At 35.1% G+C, this 17,147-nt stretch overlaps 1 protein-coding gene across 2 annotated transcripts in view; it reads right to left on the reverse strand.

The window, feature by feature from the left end:
- The window catches only part of PDE3B (phosphodiesterase 3B), a 177,441-nt gene that overhangs the window by 64,901 nt on the left and 95,393 nt on the right, over positions 1-17,147 (reverse strand). For both annotated transcript variants that reach the window (XM_007460213.1, XM_007460214.1), the window contains exon 2: positions 4,147-4,197. In XM_007460213.1, coding sequence (XP_007460275.1) covers positions 4,147-4,197 — 51 coding nt within the window. The remainder of the gene's footprint in view (positions 1-4,146; positions 4,198-17,147) is intronic.

Raw genomic sequence — 17,147 nt, forward strand, 5'->3', positions numbered from 1 at the left:
GAAGAAATGAAACCCATCTTACCAGACTCTTCTAGATAATAGAAAAAAAGGTAATTTCCCACCTTATTTTATGAGGCCAGTATAACCTTTATACCAAAAACATGATGAAAAACAAGAATAACAGACCAATTCTCTCACATTAGACACAGATTCTAAATATTAATAAATAAAATCCAGTGATGTGTGTGTGTGTGTGTGTGTGTGTGTGTGTGTGTGTGTGTGTGTGTGTTTGGCTGAGTTGGGTCTTCGTTGCTGTGCACAGGCTTTCTTTAGTTTTGGTGAGCAGGGGCTACTCTTCATTGCAGTGCACGGGCTTCTCATTGTGGTGGCTTCTCTTGTTGTGGAGCACAGGCCCTAGAGCACGCAGGCTCCAGTAGTTGCGGCACGTGGGCTCTAGAGTGCAGGCTCAGTAGGTGTGGTGCTTGGGCTCAGTTGCTCCACGGCATGTGGGATCTTCCCGTACCAGGGATCGAACCCGTTTCCCCTGCATTGGCAGGCAGATTCTTAACCACTGCACCACCAGGGAAGTTCCTGACACATATTTTTAAAAAGAAAATACTTCTTGATCAAATTTGCTTTATTCTGGAATTCCAGGGATGGTTCAACACAGGCACAAAAATAAAACAATATAATTTACCACATCAATAGAATAAATGGGGGAAAATCCAGGGATCATCTCAATAGGCACAGAAAAAGCATCTGATAGAATTCTACACCCATTTATGACTTAAAAGAAAAAAGTTTTTAGTAAAATGGGATTAGAATAGAACTTTCTTAATCTGATAAAGGGTATCTATAGAAAACATTAGTGGTGAACATATTGAATATTTTCTTCCTGAGTTCATGAACAGGACAAGGCTGCCTACTAGTAACACTTCTATTTAACACTGCATTAAAGATCCTAAACCGTACAGTTATGCAAGAAAAATGGCAAAGGACTGGAAATAAATTAATAAACCTGTCCTTCTTCATTGATGATGTTATTATATCCCTAAAGACTCTAAAAGAATCTTCAGACAAGATATTAGAATTAATAAGTAAATTTAGCAAGGACACTGGATATAAGAATCAATATATAAAAATCAACTGAACTTCTCTAAGGCAGCACAAACTATTAAAAACATGGAACTTCTAAAAATTGATACCTTTTACAATATGTTTTGTAATTTTAAAAATTAAATATCTAGGAATAAAGCTAACAAAATATGCATGACCCCTACACTAAAAACATTATTAAGATAAAGATGATACAGATCAGTGAAGAAATATACCATTTTCATGGATTGAAAGCCTCAGTATTATGAGATGTAAATTCTCCTCATACTGATTTATAGAGTCAATATAGTCTCAATCAAAATCCTAGCAGTATTTTTTTTGTGTGTGGAAATTTTCAAGTTTATTAAAGAATAGTCAAGATAACTTTGAAGAAAAACAATGCTGGAGAACTTACTATCAGATGTCAAGACTTATTATAAAGTTACAGTAATTAAAGTAATGAGTGTGGTACCAGTGTTTCAGGAGAGACAAATTGACAAACAGACCAGAAGAGAAAGTCCTGAAACAAATCTACATATGGTCACTTGATATATGACAAAGGTTATAATACAGTGCAAAGAAGAAAGAATGTGTATTTTGTTCAACAACTGGAACTGAGTCAATTGGATAACCATATGCGAAAAAAATGTCTTGATCTATAAATCACACCATACAGAAAAAGCAATTCTAGATGCATTACAGATCTAAAGATGAGAAGTAAAACAGTAAAACTGCTAGGAGGTAACAGAAGAGGGTAGACACAACCCAGAGGATAGACACAACCCAGGAGGTAGACAAAGTGTTCTTAAATAGGACACACACAAAAAAATCACTAGACAAAAAGGAAATGATTGATAAGTTGGCATAAAAGGAAGTGATTGATGGAGTACTTTTAGTAAGACACCATGATAAGCCACAGACAGGGAGAAGATTTTTTTTTATGAATATATATATTCATGTCCAAAATACATAAAGAACTCCTACTGATCACTAAATAAAAGGTAGATAATCAGCGGAAAAAATGGGGGAAAGATCTTTACCAGAGGATATCTGAGTAGCAAATTAACATAAAAAGATTCTCAGCTTGATGAGCCATCAGTGAAATACAAATACTAAAACCACAATGGATATTCTTCAACAGCTACTAGAATGATTTAAAACAGACACTACCAAGTGTTGGCAAAGATGTAGAGCAACTGAAACATCCATATACTGCTGATGGTTGGGTAAAAGTGATATAACCTCTTTGGAAAATTATCTGGTGCTTCCTACTACAACTGAACATACACATGTATACCCTATGACCCAGCAATGCACTCTAATGTATATATCCAACAAAAGACATCAAGAATGTTTCAGCAGCATAACTTGCAATAGACAAAAAACTGAAAAATAAAACATATGTCAATCTGCTATAGAATGGATGAATTAACTGTATATTCATTCAATGAAACACTAAATAGAATAAGAATGGATGAATTACTACTATGTATAATAACATGAATTAATCTCACAGATAAATTTTGAAAGAAGACAGAAAATACATGAGTGATTCCATTTATATACGATTCAGAAAAAGACAAGAAAAACTAAGTTGTGATGACAGAAATCAGGTTTGAAAGGACACTTGGGAGAAGTTGATGACTAGGTGGGGAGCACAGGGGGCTTTTGGGGTGCTGAATTCTTCATCTGAAAAGTGGTCACATGTATATATTCACTCTGAGAAAATTCATCAAGTTATACAGTTATGACCTGTGCACTTTTATATATGAGCGTTACACTTCAATTTTTTTTTTTTTTTTTGGCCATTCAGTGCAGCTTGTGGGATCTTAGTTCCCTGACCAGGGATCAAACCCAGGCTCATGGCAGTGAAAGTGCTGAGTCCTAACCACTGGACCACCAGGGAATTCCCTATACTTTGATTTTTTAAAAAGGATTATTAGGGAGAGAAAGAGGGGTAGGAGAAGAGAGAAATAAAAGTCTGTGTGTCCACAAGCCCATGCTCTCAACCATTACTGATTACTTATCTTTAGATTTTACCAGTAATTTAGGTTAGATATCCTTTTAATTGGAAACTGAGGATCCTGGTGAAGATGACTGATGAAAAAGGCCACTATTTAGGTCAAGAAACCCCAGCCCCTTTTAGGTCAGATGTGGCCTTCCTCACATTATCTGACTGTAACAGTTACACCAGAGAATATTTTTTTCTTAATGGGCTGTTGTGGCTATTCCATTTAAAGTTTAAAAATAAGAATCAACCATTCAAAGGGGTGTTCATTTTGCAAAATTTTATGTTGGGACAATAGAAGTAATATGTCTGTAAACACAAATGACAAAGATTTGATTTTTATTAATGTTTATCTATTAGTGTGAAAAACATCAGGTTTCAAAAGCATATGAAACATAATATTACAATCTTTGTAGACTAGAATTATATAAACCATATGTTTCAATACAATGGAAAACTAGGAAAAGATCTATAAAGACATATATCAAAAGTTAACAAAGTTAACAGTTATTCCTTGATGTTTGAATGATTTTCCTTTTTTCTCCTATACTTCTATTTTTAATTCTACAGATAACAACATAAAGTGATCAAAAAATCTTTAAAAAGTACATTTTGTATTATTCCATATATATAAAGTTCATAAATAAAGAAAACTAATTGCTAGAAGTCTGGATAGGGATTTTCTTTGGAAACATAGGTAATGACTAGAATGGCACACAAGTGAGGCTTGTGGGATGCTAGTAATGTTCTATTTCTTGTTATGGGTACTAGTTATATGGGATGTTTAATTTTTGAAAATTCATTGAGCTGTGCAATTTTCTGTACATTTATCAGTAACTCTAGGTGGAGTGAACTGGGGAGAAAAGAGCCTCATATTTAATATAGATGAGCCCAGATTATATTAGCAACATTTTAAAAATAACTATTTATATAAGCTTGGTTTCTTATTTTCTTTTCCCTTACAATTAAAATATATTTTTAAAAGACTACCTAAATGAAGTTCTGGTTATCTTAGTTCAGCTAAAGAAAAATCTTACGGCATATAAATTAAAGTTATATTCAGAAGATTTCTATTAATTATTAGTGATATCACTTATATTTACCTGGTAGTGAGGTTTATACCACTGCTTTAAGTCCCAATCCCAAAGAATCATCTGGGGAAAAAAAAAAAGAGTTCACTTAGTTACAAACCATAAATAAATAAATATATGTAAAGACAAAATGGAGCATCTTCAATTACAGATACCTAAAATACCTTAAAGTTTGGGAGAGGAATTGGGAAGATTAGAATAAAAATTATCTCTAGATGGAATAATTTATTAATTACACAACCTGTGATTGAGAAATCAAAAGAAGAGTCAGGATAAAGTCACTAATCTATATTCAAAATATAGATTCAAAATATCTATTACCACAGAACTGAAAATATAAATCCAGAAGCACATCCATTCACTAAAAATACAAGAAAAATGACAAATCACCGTTCTTCCCCCTCCCTACCCTCTCCAAAGGCTCATAATTTGTCATTTTAAACCAGTGACAGTAGGTGGTGCTATCTCCTTACCAATAAGGCACTTCTGTCAAAAGCACTTTAAAAAGCTTGCCCTTGGTTTAGATTAAGCATAAAGGAATGGATTTATAAACAGCTACACACAATCCTTTTGATTCACAGATAATTAGTTTTCCTGTTTTTCTCCTTTATAGATTCTCAATGGTAACTTCTTAGTACCAGACTAGTTTTTTCCTGCCCTTCTCTTCCTACCAGGCCGTGTGGTTACTTCTCCATCTAATAGTCACTGCTCTAGAAGATAAAATTTGCTTAAATTTGGCAAGCTATAACTGCTACCTACCATTAATCCTAAATTTCTTTTAAGTTTTACTTAAGTAATAAATAGGTCTCCTCCTTTTGCCTAAATAATTGATTATAATTGTGATTTTCTACATGGCTTTGAACCCTAGTATCGAACATAAGCCTAGTTAATTTGTAATACAATCACAATTTCTATGTACTGAAATATTTGTGTTGTTTCTTGTCCTTGGTCGTAAGGATCCTGATTGCAAAAGATCATAAAATGTTATCTACTCTTTCATTGGTCCGATATTTAAATAGGAGTTGGCAGATTTTTTTTTCTGTAAAGGTACAAATAGTAAATATTTTAGGCTTTGCAAGCCACATAAGGTCTTCCATGGCATATTCTTTGGTTTTTGTTTTTGTTTTACAACCCTTTCACATGCAAAACAAAACAAAACAAAAAAATATTCTTAGCTCAGTGGCCATACAAAAACATGTTCCTGGCAGGATTTGGTCAGTGGGCTATAGCTTGCTGACCCCTTTTAAAAATTGTCAATTGTCATTATCACCATCCTTGCAGAAGGTCATCTCTTGCCAGTAAAGAGAAACCTCTCTCTTCCCAAAGAAAATCCAGACACTTACAAAATTCATGGACCAGTACCTGCAAAATGGCTATGGTACAGCTACATGCAAAGTACATAATATATATTAGTAGACTCATCAAATTTATGCAGTATTTTATATGGCCCTAAGTGTGGTCCTCATATAATTATTTCAGGTTTTGATTTAACCAGCATAAACTCTAGATTCTAGAGACATTAATTAATGCAGTTTAAAACATTAATAACTTCCTAAGAACATTCACATTAAGATTAAAATAACCTAAAATCCCTAAATTTCTTTTATACTTGAAATACACGCTCCATTTTCTGCATGCTATTCTTACACAACTGGGTTTTTAGTCCCAACTGCAGTACTTTACTTCAGTCGTGATTTCAGCCTGTCCAAGTTTCTTTGGAGAGTGGAATGTCAACTAGCCTATTCACCATTCTTCCCATCATCATGACATTTGTAAATCTGATGTTTTCTTAAGTTCACTTTAAAAAGTACAGAATGAACAGGAGTGAAAACAGAACCACAGGATGGATCACTAAAGATTACCTATGAGATTTGCGTCTGAGTCTGCATACTTGCCTAACATACTATCATCCAATCCATACCTCCACATTTCTTCTACAAATGATACCATCAAATGGTGACATACCTACACCTCATCTCTCCTAATCATTACTCTGAGTAGAATTTGATTTTTTGCTAACTCCAGCATACTTTCATTAGGAGGGTTTCTTAACACTGAGTCTTCCTTGCCTCCCACTTGCTATTCTAGCTTTGAATAAACTCTTAAGCAGTAGATCAACCTTACTTATAGTCACTTTCTCTGCGATCAAAAATACATTTGCCAAAAGGCAGCAGGTCTTAGTCTGAAATCCCCTAAATATTAGGAACTGAAAAGAGATACAGTGAAAGCCACAAATCGCTGGTAGACTGCCTTCTGTGTAAATTGGACAACTAGAATATTAGCGATTTTGAGAAAATAAAATTTTCTGCATAAGTAATAGAAGATGTATAATCCAGGCATCATACAGCTGCAGCTAGGTACATCTTACAGCAGTGTTATTCAAGGTGTGGTCCACAATAAGGAAGTACAGAAGTGAAGAGTATATGTTTAGAAATTTTTATATCAATTTGATATTGTTGAGTTGATTTTAGTATATTTTACAAAAGCAGATTGGGGCAAAAACCCCAAAGCTTGATCCTTTTCTATATAGTTTGATGCCAGGAGACAAGAACATGGATGCACAGAGCTGCACTGTTTGGGGCAGCAAGAAAACGAAAAACGACCCAAATGTCCATCAATAACAGAATGGGGAAATTTTGGTACATTCATGCAGTGGAATACAATAGTGAAAATGAATGAAGGATAGCTACAACCTATATGAATGAATCTTAAAAACATAATGTTGAATGAGAAAAGTCACAAGAGGATACATACAGTATAATTACATGCAATATAAAATAAAATATTCATTGAAATATACTTTTTAGAAATATAAACATACAGGAAACTATGAAGAAATTCAGGATGGTTATCATCTCTAGGGGAGAAGAAAATTGGATCTGGGAGTGGCATACAGGGAACTTCAAAGTTACTGGTAATGTTCAAAGATAATGGTGGGTCGATAGTGTTTTTTGTCCTTAGTGTCTAAACTGGTAAAGAAGTAGAGGCAGTGACTAGAGTAAACTCTTGAGGAATTGTACTATACATGGCAAGGATGAAATGGAGCAATAGCCAGAAAAGAATGTGGGAATAATACTTCTGTTGTTAAAATGGTAGGTTCTAGACCTTGTTTCTACTTGATAGGAATGATCCCGGACAGTAGAACTAATGATAAAGGGTAGAGTGCACGATTTCTGAAGGAGCAAAATCCTTAATGAAAATATTGCTCAATACCTCTATAATATTAGCACATAGATAAAATTTTAAACTAAGAAACAGTAATAGAGTATTACCCATTATTAATCAAATCTGTGAATCACTAGTGGTTCCTCAGCGGTCTGGAATATTTGGGGCGGGGGGGAGAACCAATTTAGTTTACATATATTTCAACATTGTGAACTGCAAGATTAATTCTGATTTCCACAGAAATATCATCATCTTAACAATTATATTTTGTTTTTATCTTTTATTTTTTAAAAAACTTTTGGCCAAGCGGCTTGTTGCATCTTAGTTCCCTGACCAGGGATCGAACCCATGCTTCCTGCACTGGAAGTGCGGAGTCCAAACCACCGGACCACCAGGGAATTCCCAACCATACATATTGAAAAGCGAGGCAGGTGCCCTAAGGCCTGCATTATTCTGCACGACTACAAATCATCCTAGGTAAAGTATTTTCGTGTCATTTGAATATTATTGTTTATATCTATTGAATTTGCATTTTTTGCATTGTTACATTATGTCTCCAGTCCAAAAAATAAATGGCTCAAAATTGGTTTCCTAAGGCTTAAGGTACTAATAAAAATAGTAACAAAACTCAGAATAAATGCTAAGCCTGAATCAAGAGCAAGACTCTAATGCAATCTGACTACAAATCTGTGGGTGTGATGATACCACACAAACCCATAAAAAAAATATTACTAAGTCATACAACAGTGACCATCTAAAAACTGGACTTTGTTTTAGACTCACAATTCATTCACCTTATATTCTTCTGAATGTTGTCCACTTTGAAACTTTTATGACATTCAAACAAAATGTGAAGACTTTTTGGTAAACCAGTAGAACTTTTCTAGAACAATCACATAATGCTTTCTTATATGAAACTGAAGATTTTTGTTCCTAAAACAGAAGTGACATAAACTAGAGGCACCCTTCAGATTCTGTGCTCCTCATAGGAAAAGCGTATAAAAAATGTAAACTGTTGCTGAGAGACTTGTAAAACTAGCCACACAGATGATAAACATTATGCTGGAAGAGAGAACGGACCAAAAAATTTCCAAAATGTATTTACTGTGTGATACCTTGGGACATCACAGAACTGAAAAGGCATATAAGGTAAAAGAGTAATTACTGTCATATTTGTACACAGCAGATATTTTACTTTACTGGTAGGTAAATGCACTCATGTGATGAATCCAAATCAGCTCTTGGTTTATGTGCAATACACACAGCAAAGATGGCAGCCAACATTTTTATGTGTTTATCATTGAAAAACCCATACTACGAAATATGATTTTTTTTCCTATTTAATGATTATTTTGTAAACTATGATAGAGACTTGAAAACATGTGCTGGAATCAGTTCTGAGAGAATCTGTACAGCAAGGAAGAGCCTCGCTAAACAATTAGAATATCCCTTAACTGCAGATCTACCACTGCTTTATTCACAGAAAACAGCTGGTAGTTAAAACACACATGCTGGGCACAATTCGGTGTTAAAGGAATAGCATAAGTGTAAATGCCCTCAATTTTTGGCCACAGAAAGTACATCTTTTCAGTGTGCTGTGGGAAAATGGAGTGCAAATAAAAACTATAAATAGCAAATAGAAGTAGTCAATAAAATGCAAAGAACTTCTATTTCTCAAGTTTTTAAGCATGACAATGACCATTAACTTAGCAACTGACACAGCCTCAAAAGTAGTCTTCAGTGAGAAATCTCTTTATGATTCGAGGGTCCATGTTGAATTTGAGTATTCAGAAACAACAACCAAAAAAACTACTTGCTACTTTCCACTGTAAATTATAATTTTGCTTGAATTTTTCTAATTTAAGAGAAATAGAGAAAAGAAAAGAATCTGGTTGGATATATGTGCTGAATCTACAACGCACAACCTAATTTACTCATCAGTGAGCTGAAACAGAACTACTTTTAATATTGCAAACAATGTTCACTGATAATGTACTTATTTTAGTTTTTAAAAATTATGAATCATTTTTATACATTTATCTAATATTGGTAGGCGCCTGCCACACATACTGAATACATAGTGGATGGTGCATGGATATTAAAAGTTTAAGAAACATTGGTAGAAGCATTCCTTCCTCCTATATATAATATGTAGCTCTTTTAAAATTTTACTTCCAAGTAGACAGTATATGCTCTGTACATAAACTGTTCCCAAGTCAGCAAAACCTTAGGCATCTAAACTTCAATCTCAATAGCAAGGTAGATCCTATAAATAATTTAAATATAAGAATAAATAATTCAAATACTGCTAAATTCAGTAAAAAAAGGAAGTTTTAGTGGCTATGGTATGTTCTCAAAACATGGCTCTATTATACTATAAGACATCATTTAATGAAAGTATGAAATTTTAATTGCTGGTTTTTTTGTTTGTCTGTTTGTGGTAGGTGGGCCTCTCACTGTTGTGGCCCCTCCCGTTGCGGAGCACAGGCTCCGGACACGCAGGCTCAGCGGCCATGGCTCACGGGCCCAGCTGCCCCGCTGCATGTGGGATCCTCCCGGACCGGGGCACGAACCCGCATCCCCTGCATCGGCAGGTGGACTCTCAACCACTGCGCCACCAGGGAAGTCCTAATTGCTGTTTTTAGGAGCTTCCAATATTACATTTGTCTGTTTCCATCTAAACTCAAATACAATATCAGAAATTAGTACATATTTTCACACACTGTAGTTATCTGTTCAAAAATAATTTTTAAAACAGCATTTTCTCATAAGTTAAGTAACATATGAGGTGCATACTATTTAAAAAATTCTTTTAGTTGATTTGATAAAGTAAACCCAAGACTGTGCCTTTATATAAATTCAGCTTTTCTTTGTGGTTATAAAGTTGAATCCTGATAAAAGTTTCTCTTTGAATATGTTTATAAGTCCAACATGCTTTACAGAGCTCTAGAAAACCACCAATACCACAGAGAAACAGCAGCAGCACAACCAGGAGATGTTATCAGGTTCAATTACGTCAATGAGGTTTTATTTCATTGTTCCCTATGTAGCCAAAAAGAAAAATATATATGTGTCCTCAAGTCAAGCTCACAGAACTGTGATATTTATGTGAAATTTGAACGATTGTCTATTATGGTACAGCTGTGAATTAACATTACAGCATCCTTTATTCTCACGTTTCTTGTTGACATTTTGCTTGAGCTTCATGTATAAATCTAGGCTAATGAAACTGACTGAATTTCAGTATTTCCAACTTTTTCTATTTCTATGCCTTCCAACTTAGGCCCATTTAACTCTGTGTTTATTGAACATAAACCAAAAACATAAAATAAATGGACCGCCAAAAAGCTAAACTAAAACTGTACTTTCTAAGATAGTAACCTTGACAAATAAGGGCCCCAGTCAGAAAAACGGACAAGCAGGGGAAAAAAGGTGTGTGTGAGGGGTGGGGGGGTGGGGGTGGAAACTAGTATTACTTGGAAACTAATCTCATTTACTATTCTTACTAATCACTCAAAATATATGATTACAGCCATGGTGACTTAGACTGTAAGCTATGCCCCAGCACTATGTTACATGCCTAATACCTAATGTCTTCTTTAATCTTTACTAGAATTCTTTGTGGTAAGCCTTATTTCCTCATTTTACAATTGACACAACAGAGACTAAAAAGGTGAAGTAACCTGCCCAGAGTCACATGATTAGTAAGTGGCAGAGACAGAAATTAAATTCAGATCTGCCTCATTCCAAAACTTTAAGGATTCTTAATCATTATTCTACACCATCTTATAATTATTATCATTTACTACTGTTATTATCAACACTACTATGTGCTAGCAATATGGCAGGTGCTTGGCAGCCATGTAAAATCACAACAATTTTGCAAGTAACCTCATTTATATATGGGGAAGTTGAGGCTTAGCGATTATACTAACTATTCTGTATTTGCCTCCCAGATCCCTTCTTTGCCCTCCTTGCCACCCTGGGGAGGCTAGGCCCTACACTGCATTCTCCCGAGCTCCCATGCAGCTGGTTTCCACTTAGGCTGGGAGATGACAGCAGGAAACCGGAGTTTGGGAGGAGAGAGAGGTGATTATTTCTTCTCTGCTGCCTCCATGACTACAGGTCTTAACCAGATGGTCTTCCCTTCACAACTTCAGCTGTGACTCTGAACACACCATTTCCACCCTTGTTCCATCAGCCTCAGGTGAGGTAACAGCTTTCCATAGTTACTAGTCTCTTGTTGCCTAACCACCCCCTGTCCATCATCTTAACCCCGCTCATTCTCTCAAAGTATATTCTTCATTAAAATCTTTTTATTTGAACCACCTTGGAGTGAATTCTATTTCTTTTTTGCACTCCTAAATAATACAGGGACATTGTTAACCAAGTTCTGTCAGGTGTCAGCTAGGAAACTGCAGAGCTAGAATTTGAACTCAGATTTATCTCCCTACAATTTTATTCCCTTTCTACTACTATGCTTGAAGGATAATTATTTAAGCTTTTAATGAGACCTTTCTTTCCAAAAATGATAAATAAAAAAGGATCATCAAATCATCAAATTACCCTCCAATCCCATATTTCCTGCATTTCATTCTGTTACTACAGATGAACTTCCTGAGCTCTAGTCAATGGCTTACTTTTCCATAAATGCACTAGGTCCAATCTGCTGGTACCTACCTGAGGATATTTCACAAGCAGTTCTCTCCCTGTCTGCTACATCATCATTTTCTCTCTCTACTAAGTCATTCCCCTTAGACTATAAACATGCCACAATTCCTCACCTCTCACACACACATACTTTCTCATGATCTTCCTTATACTCAGTCTCTATCCCAGTTCTTTGCTCCCCATTTACAGCAAAATTCCTCAAGAGTGATGTTTACTTTTTGTTTCCAATTCTTCTCCTACAATTCTCTCTCGCTTTACTAGTTTATTTGCTGGTCCTTGAACATGCCAGGCAATTCCAACAAAGATTTTTCTAAAGCCGTACTGATAATTCAGATTTTATAAAGTAGCACTTGAAATGTACATATAAGTTTGGGTTTTTTTCTCTCAAGAGTACAAAACCAGAAACAACAATATTTAAAGGGACAGAGGACAGACATAGGTTGAGTGAGAAAAATATGAAAAGCCATAGATTATTTGAAAAAGATAGAGATTTAACCTCTAAAAGTACCAACTACTTAAACCTCTATATCCTATTGATCTTATGAGACTTTTGTTGTTATCATTTGATGTTCTGAAATTGAGTAAAACACCTTTTTTTTTTTAAACCTTTCAGAACCCTTTTAAAACAGTTCCACACACCGTGGTTCTAATTAGTTGTGCTAAGGGAATTCAAGCACAGAGAGCCATTTTCTAAGTATACTATGAAATCGCCTCTATTTTACCAGTATTCTTAATCTCTTATTCACTCCAGATGTTTTCAAGTTTTTACCTACCTGCTTCTCTTCTAGACCTCCTGTGTCCTTCCAGATATATGAGTTGGTGCATGCCTCAACTGGCCTATGGTTAAGCAGAATTTTATCTCCATCCCAGACATGGACTCTACATTCCCACCAAGAGATACATATTCTGGGGAGAATGTGCCAAAAATAGCTGAAAAAAAATGGGATTGTAAGCCTATAACTTCAGTTTTCCTCCTACTGTGAATAATGTTTTCCTTTTAAGTTAAAATATAATTTTCAGTAATAATTTAAGCAAAAGATTAAATTAATAATAGCTAATATTTAAAAGACCTTACTAAAATATGTGAATAATTCAGGATTGCATGAGGACCTTCCTAATAAATGTTCTAGAATTCTAAGCACGGTTTATGAATAAGACCAAAAGAGAAAAAAAAGGTTCCTCACCTCAAGCACAGGAATATGCTACAAACTTGACTCCAATCTGGAAAGAAAACTGGATCACAATGGCCTTCTCTCAGGGGAGACCTGAGATCAACCTAAAATGGTGGTTTTATGACCATATCTAAAGCCATCTCCATCTATACATACAGTAACTCAGGCAGACTGATGCCAGAGTCCAGGTTCTCAAACACTATACTATACTGTTTCTCACCTACTTAAGGCTCAAACAGAGGAAGCTGGGTGGCTTCCCCACGCCCCCGCCCCAATCAACTCTATACAGTTCACACAACTAAAAGATCCATAAATTGCACAGACATTCAAGTAAAACAAAGGGACTAGCCGGTCCTAGGCAGGCATACCCTCTGCCTAACAAAGCAAATATAGCATATATTTTTTCTCTGATTGCCCTTTATAATTTATCTGAGAACAGATAGATTATAGTTTAGACTTAAGAATGGTGAACCAACCAAAGACACTGGTGTCTTTTACTGGTAAAATAATTACATATATGTATGGAGGGGAAATAAAATAACAAGCAAATTCTGTGCTGGAAGTTCCTTTGTTTAGGAATCCTCCTCCTTGGCTCTTCTGATATTTATGACTCTCTAATGCGTTTACATAGACACGAGCTTTGCATTTCCAAATAACACGATGGAGAGTCCTAATGGTATTTCACCATGGGCAGAGAGTATATTTCATCAACAATTTGTGATCTCTGCCCCAAGAGGAGTACTTGAAGTGGGTTAGAATATTGCTGTAGGAAAAAATCTAGAAATTCCTTCCAAGGGCTCAGCTCCAGGCTTTGATACCCTGCCTTTGATCATTAGAACTATCAGAGCCAGCTATGGGCCCAGGACCATTCCGACTGGAAGTTTCCCATCTTCAAACATGTCCACCCCATTTGGACAGAGGGTGGAAATCACTGTAGGTAATAACTAAATATTGCTTGGGTCATTTGAAAGAGAACACATGGTGACCTTTAATCAGTCTCAGTCTTTTAGTGTCCTCAAATTCCTACCTCACTGCAACTAAAACAAAATAAAACCTAGTTAAAAGGGGGAGGCAACTTCAAGTCTAGCAAACCACAGGCAACAAAAGTGTGTTTCCTACATTAGGTACTCTTTTGGGAGCTTTATATATATCATTACTTTCAACCTGTGAGATCAGTTTTTATAAATAATTTGTTGAATGAATAAATGACTCATTTTTAAATCCCTCTTTCTTCTTCCCCGTATCAATCTATTTTGATCTAGATATTTCTGACTTTCTATCACCATCATATTTTCACATTTTTATCCTATCAAGCCTTGATCACTTTCAACAGCCTCCAATCAATTTTATCTACTTTATACATCTTCAAAGCCGTGTTATCATGATACTCTCCTGTTAGAAATATTCAGGGTATATTTGAGCTTAGGGGAATTTAGAAGTTAATTCCAATCTTCTCATTTTACAGATACTAAAGAAAACAAGGTCCAGAGTAATTGAGTTTTTCTTTGTCTTTTTTACCTCTGTGTCTAACCTCACTCAACTAAAAAAAAAAAAATCTACCTGTAAGCAGACAGTCAAGTAAAACAAAGGAACTATTTGGTTTTAAGTGAGCAAGCCTCCCCCAAAGAAAATAAAAACATCTTTTTCTGATTACCTTTTATTTTATAATTCTACCAACCAAGCTCACATCTGATTATCTACCTAAACCCATGGCGGGGAATCTAACAACAAAAATCTGCTTACCACTTTCTACATCTGACTTAAACCTTCCTATTTTCCTTGGTTCCTATTCTCTACTTCCTATCTCTTAATCTCAGTTAAAGTAGCTGACCTCTTAAAACAGAAGAAATACTTGAAGGCTACAATGGAGGTATTCTTTAAACAATAGCAACTGCAAGTTCATTTAGAAAGTAACAACCAGAGCTTAGATTATTCAATATGAACTAGCTCACTGCCAATATGGTAAAGATTCAGGACCACAAAGAACTCTTATTCTGTCAGATGGCTACACCTCTGAAACATAAAAGGCATTTCATACAAAAAGGACTATATAGGAAAGTAGCACAGGTATACTTAAGAATATTTTCTTACCACTTATTTATACAACTTTTCATGGGTAAAATGTTAAATACTTAACAGAGATACATTTACTAGGACCTTACCTTATTTTATTTTAGAACTGAATATTAAATTTAGCAGATAGAGGTATTAAAGGATATTATCATAAAAGCATCAAAGTAGATTTTAATTAACCAAGAAAGAAACTTAAGATCAATGTATACTAACAAAACTATTTTTTTCCACTTAAAATTAAATTCACCATTTTTCATTTGGGATTTTTATTAGGTAGAAAGTATTCAAGTTGCCGGCAGTATCTGTTTGACACTTATTTGAGTAAACAAGTTTTGTCATAGTAACAGATTAAAATTAAGCAAAGATACTAGCCTCATAGTGACTTGATCTGAAAATGAAAAATGGAACCTCTGATCTATTAAAAAAAAATCAGATTTCCCCAAGGATCATCACAGTATCCTAAACTAATGAAACAAAATGTACTAAAACCTGGGCTTCCCTGGTGGCGCAGTGGTTGGGAGTCCGCCTGCCGATGCAGGTGGCACGGGTTCGTGCCCCGGTCCGAAAAATACCGCATGGCGCGGAGCAGCTGGGGCCCGTAGCTGAGCCTGCGCTTCCGGAGCCTGTGCTCCGGCGGCGGGAAGGGCCACAGCAGTGAGAGGCCCGCGTACCGCAAAAAAAAAAAAAAAATGTACTAAAAGTTTTATGCTTTGCATAAGCAAAATGACTTTTTAATAAATTTAAAATATAGAGATAAATTTAACAGTACATTTTAATAATAATTTTACCAGGTAAGAGACCACTAAACACTAATTTTCCATGTATAAAATAGAGTAAAATAATAAAAATCTGGGAATTATTTAACTTGAATTATTATTATAATGTAACATGGATCATAAAGAAACTGACAGTTCAAAAGCAAGTTTCAAATAATTTCTAGAGACCCTTTCTAAAAACTGAGAGCAACTACTAACTCTTCAGTGTGCTATCAATTTATTTTCCCAAACATTAAACCTTCTGACAGTGCTGTACAAATAACAGTCACCAGTAGTTACTCCAACGGGCAAAGAAAAGGAAACCAGATATTAAGGTCTGTCAGTGATCAATATATTAGTAAAATTTTAAAAATAGTTCTATTCTTAACTCAGTAGTCTCCCCCCCCCACCCCAAATTAATGGCTACTCCCTCATTAGGGGACAAATGCACACCAACCTAGCATTTCGCTGAGATTAGTGAGTCTAGCACAGTGGAAAATTGTGCTAATTTTTGACCACAAAACTATTACAAAATAAACTAACCTACTCTTTTTTGGTATGCTGATGGTTAATGAAGACAGCTCAATAAACTCTCAGGCTGGCAGTATGTATGTCAGTATAGGCAGTTTACTAATTCACCAATTATTAATATAAATCAGATGTAAATTATGCACCTTTAGCCTCCAGGAGAACAAGATCATCCCAGCATATAGCAAAGTGAGTACCTAGCACTTAGTTGCTTAATAAATACTTGTAGAATGAATTCACCTATAAATATCACTTGTCATATTATATAAATTTGAAGTTTTGGTTATATAGCCTATTAATACTACTAATAAGAGCTAATATTTATCGAGAGCTTACCATATGACTTGTTGTACTTATTTTTACATTTAATCATGGCTGAGCGAGACTAACTCAACCAAGTTTACATGGCAGGTGAGTGGTAGAGCAAGAACTCAAACTGGTTTTTCTACCTACAAAATCCAGAATTTTAATGACAGTATTATACTGGAATATTCAGAATTCATTATTATGCTAAGAATCTCTACTATGTAAGTCTCATCTCACAGCAAAGGTCAGTTTACAAAAATGTGAAAGTAATGAATTTTCAAATGATAAATAATTACAATACATTATTTGCCTTCCTGGCTTTTAGTATTTGGTCTCCTGCTGA

This window comes from Lipotes vexillifer, unplaced genomic scaffold (genome assembly GCF_000442215.2).
Source record: "Lipotes vexillifer unplaced genomic scaffold, Lipotes_vexillifer_v1.1 scaffold1762, whole genome shotgun sequence".
In the NCBI taxonomy this organism is placed as follows: domain Eukaryota; kingdom Metazoa; phylum Chordata; class Mammalia; order Artiodactyla; family Lipotidae; genus Lipotes; species Lipotes vexillifer.